This window comes from Myxocyprinus asiaticus, chromosome 20 (assembly GCF_019703515.2).
Source record: "Myxocyprinus asiaticus isolate MX2 ecotype Aquarium Trade chromosome 20, UBuf_Myxa_2, whole genome shotgun sequence".
NCBI classification, from domain to species: Eukaryota; Metazoa; Chordata; class Actinopteri; order Cypriniformes; family Catostomidae; genus Myxocyprinus; species Myxocyprinus asiaticus.
This window is the reverse complement of record NC_059363.1, coordinates 29,599,814-29,611,818: the sequence shown is the minus strand read 5'-3', so window position 1 is coordinate 29,611,818 and position 12,005 is coordinate 29,599,814. Positions and strand designations below refer to the sequence as shown.

General features: G+C 37.2%; 1 protein-coding gene across 4 annotated transcripts in view; it reads right to left on the bottom strand.

The window, feature by feature from the left end:
• The window catches only part of LOC127411045 (interphotoreceptor matrix proteoglycan 1-like), a 36,645-nt gene extending 24,640 nt beyond the window's left edge, over window positions 1-12,005 (bottom strand). For all 4 annotated transcript variants that reach the window (XM_051646376.1, XM_051646379.1, XM_051646377.1 and 1 more), the window contains exons 1-5: window positions 11,747-12,005; window positions 3,605-3,829; window positions 1,908-2,074; window positions 460-488; window positions 32-60 (exon numbers count right to left, since the gene is read on the bottom strand). In XM_051646376.1, coding sequence (XP_051502336.1) covers window positions 32-60; window positions 460-488; window positions 1,908-2,074; window positions 3,605-3,829; window positions 11,747-11,813 — 517 coding nt within the window. In that variant the 5' untranslated portion in view covers window positions 11,814-12,005. The remainder of the gene's footprint in view (window positions 1-31; window positions 61-459; window positions 489-1,907; window positions 2,075-3,604; window positions 3,830-11,746) is intronic.

The window sequence follows — 12,005 nt, the reverse complement described above, 5'->3', positions numbered from 1 at the left end:
ATTTTTTGTCATTGAGGTTGTAAGGACTTACATTTTTCGCCTGGTGCAGGTGTGAGAGACCTAAAGATAATTAAAAACATGTTGAGAAGGGATGAATCAATTCCAGAATGATAAATGCAATAATATCTCATTGTCCCTGATAAGGGGGTCGACTGCATATGAGCCTGGGTATGTTTGTGTGGCACTAACACCCAAGCGTAATGTGTCTGGGCACTGATCCCTCTTATTAAAGTAAAGTGAATCAGGTCAGAGAGCAATGTTTAGCTAGGCCAGCAAATATGAACAAACTTTGTTTTTTAAAGGACAGGCTGGGATTTTCTCATCTCCCACTTGTCAGATAACCTCATTCTAGATATTCTGAAGGGTTTAGCCCCTAAATGTAGACAATAAATCATCATACCATTAATAATGCAACAAAGATAGTACCCTTGGATTCAACATCATCTTCGGGATTCTTACCTCTCCTGTTCATCTTGAGCATTCACTCTCTGTAAGAAAACAGCATTCACTCTTTGAGAATGTACAACAAGAAAATTAATTTATTAGATTAATAATATTAGCCATTTTTTGCTATATAGGACTGTTCAGTTTGTAAGCCTAAAACCAGGAAGAGAATTAGCATTTAGTAATTAGCAATTAGCATTAGCAGAGTCATGTGTTCCTTTTAAAATTTCTTTTTTACTTTTTATTTATGAGTTAATTAAGGTGTTTAAAATTTCTTGATGGGACTTTCATGTTTTGTTCTACAACAAAAATTACACAGTCATTCCTCAAACTAAAATTTTGAAGCTGCTGTGTTTTTTAAAAACAGATATGTTGCTAACAAGTTGCTACATAAGGATTACTATGACCACAACAATGTTAGTTTCCTTGCTTGATGGATCAGACAACCGTTGTAGTCAATATGTAGCACATTTGAAAAGCACAGTGGCTTCAGATTCTCATTTGATATAGACGGAAATGTGTGTAAATTATGCTGTAGAACAAAATGTGAAAGTGTCTTCAAATGATGTTAACCTGAGACCTTAAAGGAATTGTTCACCAAAAAATGAAAATTCCAAGTCTTCTAAAGGCATACTATGGATTTTGGTGAGAAATAAATATATTTTTTTAAATCTTCAAATATTGATGTCAATGCATGTGTATGAGTGCATGAGAGAAGCTCGTTCATGAGTACTTGATGTTTTTTTACACTAAACAATGCGAGTCTTCGCTTCAACATACTGTACAAGCCACTGTGAAGGAGCTTCTCTCATAGTGCTCATGAACGCTCAGCGGTCAAAGTTTTCGCTGAAAAATTACTTACATTTTGGGTTGTTTCTAAATAAATGTATCATATGCCTTCAGAAGACTTGAAATGTTATTTTTTTAGTAAACTATTCCTGTAAGGTCTGGTTAAATTATTTAAATACTGTACATTTTTCAGCAAATATCTTGATGTCAATTGTGTGTTTAGGAGTGCATGAGCTCGTTTACAGTAGCATTTAGTACTACTTGCTGTTGTTAGTGCTAAAAAATGCAAGTTCTCGCGTGAACATGTGAGCAGCTGTGAACGAGCTTCTCTCATAGTGCCCATGAACGTGTGACGGATGCTTTGAAGGGAGTAACTATATCCGCTGCCATTGTTTTGAAAAGACAGGTTGTGAAAATTCGACATCTCTTTTTGTGTTCCTCATAAGTAAGAAAACCATATGGGTTTGAATGGCATGGTAAGTACTGTAAGTTGGTGAACTATTCCTTTAATTTTTATTTTTAATTTAAATTAAAAACACTATTTAAAAAAAAAAACTTTGGATATTCTTAAGGGAACCCACTGTAAATTAGACTTTCCAGTTGGCCTACAAAGTGACCAGTTCTATTGGCAAGCCAAATTGACAGCATGGCAATGAATGCAAGCAACTACCCACACTGGCTACCATGGCAAGATGCTCCTGTGTGCTACTAAAATTTTGGGCCAAATCATCCATGCAAAGTGAGTTTCTCTGGCAGGCATACACCCACTGATGGTACTCCATGGTGTCAGGAACTCTGTCAAGAAAGATCCGGAAGGCCTCCCACACAGCTTCTTGACAAACTGTTAAATATCATGAGAATAATAATTAATAATTAATAAATTATTAAAGAATTATAGCATTAATAAAGCTAAGATTAGGATTAATAATGAGGAAATAGAAAGAGTGTATGAAAATAAATTTCTGGGTGTTATAATAGATGTTGGAAACCACATATAAATAATGTAAAAACAAAAATGTCTAAATCCATTGCAATATTAAACAAAACTCATTATATATACTATATTGTTCGCTCATAGTTCCATACATTACTTACTGTGTGGAGGTATGGGGTCATACATATAAAGCCAACATAAAACCAATATATATGTTACAGAAGAGAGCAATAAGGATTGTAAAATGGGTTGACTATTACGAACCAACTAATATATTATTTATTGAATTACATGCTTTAAAATTTATTGATTTAGTTGATTCAGGACACTTAAAATTCAAAGTTGTATCTATACTGAGCAATACTTAGTGTGTTGCGATTTTCTCTTGCCATCTCGTTATGCCAATACAGTTATCATGGACAGTGATTAAGACCTAACTGCATCTCTGACAGTTAAGACAGTATCTCTGACAGATTGTTTGTATTAGAAATTATATCTACTGTTATTTGCTGCACTGTAAAAATGTTTTTTCAGGAACCTAAAAATGTGCCACATGTGGTTAAATCTAAATGAACTTGTTTTATTCAAGCCAGTGTTATTTAATATGACCGAATCAACATAAATACATTAGGTCACACTAACAAAAGTAATTTTTAAGTGTCAGGTCAGGTAGAAATAGCTTCTTAAAGGAATAGTTTACCCAAAAATAAAAATTCTGTCATTGTTTACCCTAATATTGTTCCAAACACTATGTTAGGCAGAATATTAGGGACTGAAAGCCTCAGTCCCTATTCATTTTCATTGAATGGGGAAACAGCAGTGTCAACATGCTTCAAAATTTCTCCTTGTGTTCCTTTACAGAAAGTCATACGCGTTTGGTATGACACGAGCATGAGTAAATGATGACAGACTTTTCATTTCTGGGTGAACAATCCACATTTTCACATTTCAAAGTGTTTATAGAGATATCCATGTCTAACATCGTATTCTGCTCACAGTTCAAATTTACCTACAGTTCATTAAAGTTAGGAATTAGTTTAGGTAGCTAAGAAAACAATCAATTTAAAAATGTTTAAGTAAAAGTGCTGAACAATGTGAATGCATTAAACCAAATAAAAATGTCCAAAGGATGTTCTTTACTTGGTTAAACTTTCCTTACCTAATTTACTTTGATCTATGGAAACTTCAAAGTAGAGAAATATTTACTAAATGACTTAAAGAAGCAGACAAGCCTTCTTTCTTGATAAACTACCTTTATCTACACTTGGTTCCCAGCCATTTATTTTTTTGGCTTAGCTTGATCCTTCATCTCTCAGAAGGCTCCAAATTACTAGGAAGTTAATTCGGATTTATGAGGATCTGAGGTGTTGTAGCCAAATTTGGCACTGATGCTCAATGCTCAGTCCTTGGTGGTGTTTAGGGTAGATATTGTCCTACCTCTTAGTTTGTAGTAGGCTTTATGGCTGGTGATGACCTCTGCCATTCTCTCCTGAGGACACAGTTTCACTCCTGTACTAAACAGCGCAGATCTCTTTGCTCTATGCCTGTCTAGAGAAAATGAAACTCTGCCATCTGTCAATGGCTTGATGGGCCATGGAGTCTCCAGGAAGTGCCTATACTTCACATTTCTGATCCCGAGAATCAAGTTGTCAATGTTGAGATCTGCAAAGGTCACAACAACAGTATGTGTTTATTGTTATAGGATTGGATTATGACAGGATTAAGTTTACCTGAGGACAGTAAGACAAGGGATTGTATAATTACACTTCATGTAATTGCGCTCAGTCAGAGTCCATTTGAAACCCTTTAAGTCTACAATTAGTATGCTGAATGAACATTTAATAGGATTAGGCCCCCTAAGTCACCATCCAGACAGATGTTAAGCACATTCACCAGATAAGAGTTGTAAACGTCTATGCTCTAGTTGTTGTGGTCTAATTGCCTTTGACTGAAAATCACATAATCATTACATAAAAAGGATAACTGCTTTAAAGGGATAGTTCACAAAAGAATGAAAAATTCTGTAATCATTTATTCACCCTCATGTCGTTCAAAACCCGTATGACTTTCATTTTGTACCTATATCCCAAAAAGAAAGATTTTAATGAATATTGGGTCCTTTTCAATACAATGGCACTTTATAGTGACTCACTTTGAAGCTTAAAATATTACCCCAAAGCATCATAAATATTGTCCGTGCAACTATTGCGGCATATTTATAAGTCCTCTAAAAGCATGCAATAGGTTTTGATGAGAAACAACCTGAAATTGAAGTTATTTTAAAGTGAAAATCAAGACTTCCGGCATTTAAATTTACAGTGTTTCTCTTCTGGGAAAACAGACCAAAATGTTGATGACTCATCTTGCACTATACAGATTTTTGTCCAATCAAATTCTCTCTAGAATGCTAATGTCCCTCCCCCTGCAACTACCTTGCAAATAGCAAACCTTGGTTTTTGGATGTGAGACTAAAGCCTATTCAGTTCATGAGTGCATGAGAGAATCCTTTTTTAAACTTTGAAGTCATACACTACCAACTGCCATTGTATTAAAATCAGTGTGAGGACACCCTTCAAAAAATGCCTCATTTTTTGTTATGCAAAAGAAAGTCAGATGGATCTGGAATGACTTGAGTGTGAGTAAATAATGACAACATTTTTTGTTTTGGGTGAAGAATTTCTTTAAAGGTGAAGTGTGCAATTTCTACACTACTAGCAGCACCAAAAGGAATTGCACAAATAATTGCTGTTTTCAAACAGGTTTCCCCATACACTCCTGTCTTCCATTGTTGGGAAAGCACATAGGTTTGTCCAAAACTCATGCCATTTGTTGATCCACAAGTTGACGTGTCCAACCTCTCAAAGTTTTTAAACTCTTCAGGATATCAACCTTCGAATGGCTTACTTACATGCTTGGTATATACTGTAAACATACTGTAGTTTGCTTGGAATTCTAATGTTTTTATTGAATGTTTGTTCTTGCCAAAGTTCCCAAGACTAACCCATGCTGACACTTAAAGAGTATTTTATAATTATAGATTACAAGGTGGTTTTAACTGTTACCTAATGACTTGTGGCCAGTGATAGAGGAGAGTTAATTGGGTTTGAGATCACTAATAAACTTACACCTGATGTTTTACTGGGTCTAGTCTATTTACAGACTAAGGAAGTTCAGGCTGGAAGATACAAATATTACAATGAAAGGAACATTCCCTTCATTAAGTTCATTCAGTTAATTTCATAGTCACAGTGTACATCAGCACTGCAAAGACATCTAGAGAAGTAAAGTTCATCAGGACAACTTTAGGTTGGCTTGAAAAAGCCAAGTCTGAAAGTTTATTGATTTATAGAATGCTTAGCTAGGCATTGCCAGCATGTTTTAGCATGTTGCTAGCATGTTGCTTTGCTAGGCTAGGCTTTTTCATGTGGTTTCTAGGCAGTAACCAGGGTGATATTAATAAGGCTCCTTGCTAGCCTGAGTCAAATTACCCAACCCGGATGTCTCTACAATGTTCTGGTGCAGAGATATGTTTTTGCTACTCGGTTGCTAGGGTAACCCCATCTGGTTGCTAGGCAGTTATCAGGGTGATACTCAAAAGGTTCCTTGCTACCCTGAGTCAAATGATCCATCCTGGAAGTTTCCATGATGTTCTGGTGCCAAGATATGTGTTTTGCTACTTGGTTGCTAGGGTGACCCCATCTATTTGCTAGGCAGTTGCTAGGGTGATACTAACAAGGCTCCTTGCTAGCCTGAGTCAAATGACCCAACATGGAAGTCTCTACAATGTTCTGCTGCAGAGATATTTTTTTGTTCCTCTGTTGCTAGGGTAACCCCATCTGGTTGCTAGACAGTTATCAGGGTGATGCTCAAAAGGTTCCTTGCTACCCTGAGTCAAATGATCCATCCTGGAAGTTTCTATGATGTTCTGGTGCCAAGATATGTGTTTTGCTACTTGGTTGCTAGGGTGACCCCATTTAGTTGCTAGGGTGATACTAACAAGGTGCCTTGCTAGCCTGAGTCAAATGACCCAACACAGAAGTCTCTACGATGTTCTGGTGCAGAGATATATGTTTTGCTACTTGGTTGCTCCCAGTTGCGAACACACTGACGGATGATTCGCTGAGAAAGTGACTCTGATTCAAACTGCTAACCTGAGCTCCTGAGTTCACACACTCAGTTCTTTTCGGGTGATTCATGAAAAAGACCCGGTTCAAAAGAGTCATTTGTTCACAACTCTCTCGCGCTGGGTTTGGTGGTGCGCGCTCTAAAGATGTATTCAGTAACTCACAAGATGATATCTGATGAAACCGCATATGAACACACACAACCCAATTGTTGCAAATGGTGACTAGATTTTAAATTATTGTCGCAATCAATTATTTTAGTCGCAGTCTGGAGCCCTGTATTGGTGCTTCGCTAGGAAAAACTGACTAAAATACTGATGACTCCCCTTGCATTACATATTTTTGTCCAATCAAATGCTCTTTTGTATAAGAATGTCCCTCCGTGCCCTTCGTGGGTGACATGGCCTTCGATATGTCCCACCCGAACTTCCTGATTCAATAGGAAATACATGAAAGAAAAACTGCATTCATGAAACTATTTCATGTTGCCTATTAAGCAAATAATTTGACATGTGAATGCCCTATTTATGCAACAATGTTTATTTATTTATTTATTATCTAATTGTGGAACATAAGATTTTCGCACACTGTACGATTTTGGCCACGATTCTGCTGTCTGAGACAAATTTTGGGAATCCTAAAAGATTTACAGTTGTGCTCAAAAGTTTGCATACCCTGGCAGAAATTGTGAAATTTTGGCATTGATTTTGAAAATATGACTGATCATGCAAAAAAAAAAAAAACTGTCTTTTATTTAAGGATAGTGATCATATGAAGCCATTTATTATCACATAGTTGTTTGGCTCCTTTTTAAATCAAAATGATAACAGAAATCACTCAAATGGCCCTGATCAAAAGTTTACATACCTTTGAATGTTTGGCCTTGTTACAGACACACAAGGTGACACACACAGGTTTAAATGGCAATTGAAGGTTAATTTCCCACACCTGTGGCTTTTTAAATTGCAGTTAGTGTCTGTGTATAAATAGTCAATGAGTTTGTTAGCTCTCACGTAGATGTACTGAGCAGGCTAGATACTGAGCCATGGGGAGCAGAAAAGAACTGTCAAAAGACCTGCGTAACAAGGTAATGGAACTTTATAAAGATGGAAAAGGATATAAAAAGATATCCAAAGCCTTGAAAATGCCAGTCAGTACTGTTCAATCACTTATTAAGAAGTGGAAAATTCAGGGATCTCTTGATACCAAGCCAAGGTCAGGTAGACCAAGAAAGATTTCAGCCACAACTGCCAGAAGAATTGCTCGGGATACAAAGAAAAACCCACAGGTAATCTCAGGAGAAATACAGGCTGCTCTGGAAAAAGACGGTGTGGTTGTTTCAAAATCAATGCCAAAATTTCACAATTTCTGCCAGGGTATGCAAACTTTTGAGCACGTATGTCATCGTTGGGCAAAATCAGCAGTCTTACAATGTTTAGTGTGACATGTTCACCGACGGCCGATTAATAGCCTTTGCGATGATCTTTAGCCTCGACGAAGTTCTGGTAGTGTCAGAAATTTAGTATCGCAACCGTATAGTGTGACTGCTATTACGACGGCCAGATGAGATAGTCCACTCATCTCTCGCACCCCAATTCACTGTTTTCATAGAAACCCTGCTGAGTATGCTTCGACGACCGCGGCTTGAGTCCATCCAAAGACACACGAAAGTGAAAGTGGCATAGAAGCGAGACCAAATTACATGGCTGCTTCAGTAAATGTTTTTTTTTTTTTTTTTTTTTTGCATTTTAAAATACTATCGGTTAGAAATAGGTGTTGGTTAAGGGTAAGGATGTTTGTATTGATAAACTCTCATTTGTCTTTTCGGACACTATTGGTTAGGTTTAGGGTAAAGTTTTAGATAAGGGAGGTATGTTTTACTTATTAAAACCTTCATTTAAAAATTCACCTTAAAAACCTCGTCTGATTACAACCTTGGTTTTGGTGCCCCCCACTGGACATTTAACTTGGAAACTGCAGCCAAACGTGTAATGAAGCAGGTAATTCCAGTTTTGCAAAAGCATTGCAATGCTCACGTAAATTTCATGAGACCAGGTTGGAACATAAATAAGCAGAAAATACTTGGAGAAAAGTGTAACACTTCAGCAACATGAAAGCATTATTCCCTGAATTAAATAAATACAGAGCTTACAAAATGAAAATAAATAGTGTAAATATTTGCATTTTCTAAACACGTTTTTCTTTTCTTTACATTTATCATGCATATTCTTTACAACTTTATAAATTAGTATTTTACTTTTTATAAATGTACTTTAAATGTCTGTAAACTTCTTTAGTTAAGATTCACACCACTCCAATTTCATAAATAAAATTAAACAGTTTATATTGGTATTTATGGGACATTTGAATCCAAATCAGCAGATTCAGATACATAGAAATCTATGTCATGTTTGTACATTATATATAGGGAATTTGCAACCACGATATATTATGAGCCTATATACATTTTTTGATATTTTGCTTGGCCTATAGGCTACTAATCTAAAAGAGGAGAAAGACGTACTATAACCCAGCTTTTTTGTTTTCCCAAAGTGAAGGCAGAACTTTGTCATCGGGCCACAAGTCTTTGTATTTCCACAATGAATCTTTGCTTGTGGTAGCTAATTATTACTGAAGGCTACCTCCCCCACACTACACCTGTAATTTTCTGTATTTGTGATCAGGCACTCTTATTAAAGGCCTATTTGACAAATCCATCTTTCTTTTTTATTTGTTATACTTGTGATGGAGTGGTAATGGAGCAACAGAAATGCAGATGCCCTGACTTTCAGGAAAAAAAAAAAAAAAAGTTCCTCCAGGCAAATCTCGCCGTTTTGCTTCTATTCTGCTCAGCTCATGTTCACTAATTGGGACGATTGGTACCACAGTCGGCTACGATCTGACATAATGTCACACAGTGTGCCATGGTTATCTCAATGCGTTCATATTGTACAGTCTGACAAGTAACAATCTTAAAGGACTGTAAAAATCCTACAGGCTTTATTTATCAAATATACAAATTATTTTTGGAACGTTCATTTAAAACCCACTCGCTACCTGCCCCTCATTTGAGCATGACACTGCTGATCCCCTCCAAGTCTCAGCCTCTTCAACAGCTCTTGAGAAATTAATAATATCAGTTCAAAACCATCTCTTGCCTCTCTTCTTAAAATTAAAAAGAGGTTGAGCCACGATGTTATGCAAAGAAATTAGGGGTTAGAAAAAAATAAAAAAATAAATAAAATAGGGTAGTAAGCACAGGGCTTCTATTGAAACAGGCTGAATGTTTTGAAAACGGGGCATTGTGTGAGCAGCTGGTAAACTTGAGAGATCTTCTTAAGACATTAAGCCGCACTCAGCAAGGGGCTCTTGCAAACTTCCCTGGACCTCTTTTCATCACACACAGATTAGCATAAGCTTGGTTAAAGGCAAATTAGCATTAGAGATACAAGTGCAGTACTGTGAAAAAAAGCTACACATACTTCTGTATTTGACATTAAGTTGTTAACTTTTAAAGCCAAACGACTAATCTTGCTTTGCAAAATCACTTCAGAGATTTGATAGTAGTCTAGTAGTGTACTTTTCCTTAATGACAGCAATGTGTTTGGGACAGAAGAATTGCCTTGTGCATGAATGCATAAATGAAAGATCTAAAGCAGATATTCCCTGCTAAAATGACAAGCATTGCTGGTCACTGGCATATGTTATGTTTTGGAAGCTGTAGTCCGCACCAGGTTTTAAAACTAGTTTTATCAGCAAAATGTCCTTGGTCGACCAGGCTTATCAGATAGATTTTGGTGGTGAGACCAGCATCTTCCAGCACCAAACCAGCATATAATGTACCACCATCAGTGGCGTAACTTAGATCTTATGGGCCCCAGTGCAAAGAACCTTCCAACAAGGTTTCAAGGTTCCCATCTGGTCAGCCGTCATGGGCCTCCTTTCAACCCAGGCAACATTAGAGTTACACACCCTGCACTACTCGTAGTTACGCCCCTGACCATGGACTAGCATGGATGTTCATTCTGGTCTAAACTGTTCTTTCTTCAGGGTTGTTTTTAAAGTTTATATCAGTTGTTTAAAACCATCAAAACACCATGTTAACATACAATGGGGTGCAAAACTCATGAGACCATACAGAATAGGATTTGTTATTATTATTATTAAAACCTGGAAATTATATATATGTGTGTGTGTGTGTGTGTTGTTAAGCGCTTAAAAACAATGCAAGTTTTTGCAATGCGTGCAACTGTAAACAAGCTTCTCTCATTGCGCACATAAACATGCAATGGACGCCAAGGTTTTCACAGAAAAAAATGCTTAAATTTCGAGTTGCAGTCGTATGGCTTCAGAAGACTTGGAATATGACGCATAGGCCATATGGACTACTTTTATGGTACTTTTGGGTCTTTTTTCAAGCTTTAAAGGGAGGCACTATCCACTGCCATTGTATTGAAAAGATGAACCGAAATATTCATTAAAACATCTCTTTTTGTGTTCTGCACAAGAAAGAAAGTAATACAGGTTTGGAACGACATGAGGATGAGTACATTATGATAGAATTTTAATTTTTGGTTGTACTTTTACTTTAATTTAGATTTGTGCCAGTTCTCTTGAGCACAACTGTGCTATTGTTGTAATCCATGAAACTGTCACCTTGGTGTCAGATCAGATTGGGCCAGCAGTCTAATTATTTTGATCAGACACAAAGAAACCTTGGCCTTGTGCCACATGTGGCCCTACTTAGAGATGTTTATTATGGACGATAGTGAGCTGATCACTCACAGAGATATGAGGGTCTCTGTGATCTCATGTGTTTCTGGGTCAGAGTACATCTGGTCACATCTGTACATGAGCAATTAAGAAAACTGATCAGAAGAATAAGTAGACAATTGCTGCAAGGTAGATTGAGTTGTCACCACTGATAAACCAGAGTGATTTATTTGATAATCTTGTCTGCTGCAGTCTATGGGTTTGCTGTGCACATGTGCAGACATGAGGGGAAACAATGCTAATTGAACAGTGCTTCTGATGAACAAGGCCCCACAGTAAAGCTACAAGCCAGAAAAGATTAGTGTTCCACACGGTCACAAACAGAATGCCTTTTGTTTCTCTCTCCTAATGAATGGAGCCTCTGAAAACGGGAGCCAAACTAGAGGCACTCCTTACTTGAAATGCAATTTTGGAACATGTTATTCCATTCTGACATACCAAAAACTAAGCGCTAATGGGCAGGGATTCTTTCATGTCCTTCATAAATTGGCTCCTAAAATATTAAAATGCTCATTTGGGTCACCGGAGGGGAGAAGATTCCGTCGTATAAGGCATCAGTATATAAACTGCTCTCAGACATATTACAGTTCCAGAGGTCCTGCCTTTGGTGAAGACTTTTCCAAGACAGCATATAAACGAAACAAGAAAACACCATTCGTCTTCCCCACAAACACTGGCTTACCTTTGATTCTGGTGGCTTGCAGGGTAAACAAGAACAGAATGAGGAGTAATCCTGTTTTCAATGGCATGTTGCTGTAGATTATGCCCTTTTGGATGTAAAGTCACTCATTTGGAAATAACAGAAAGTTGTCCACATTGATTTATCTCATGTCCAAGGTCGAGAGAGTTCCAGTGATTATGTGTCCAGGCTTCCATGGAAGGGGCTATGTAAGGGCACTAGGTTTAGGAGTATTCCACAACAATGGTGCAGGTTCTTGGGT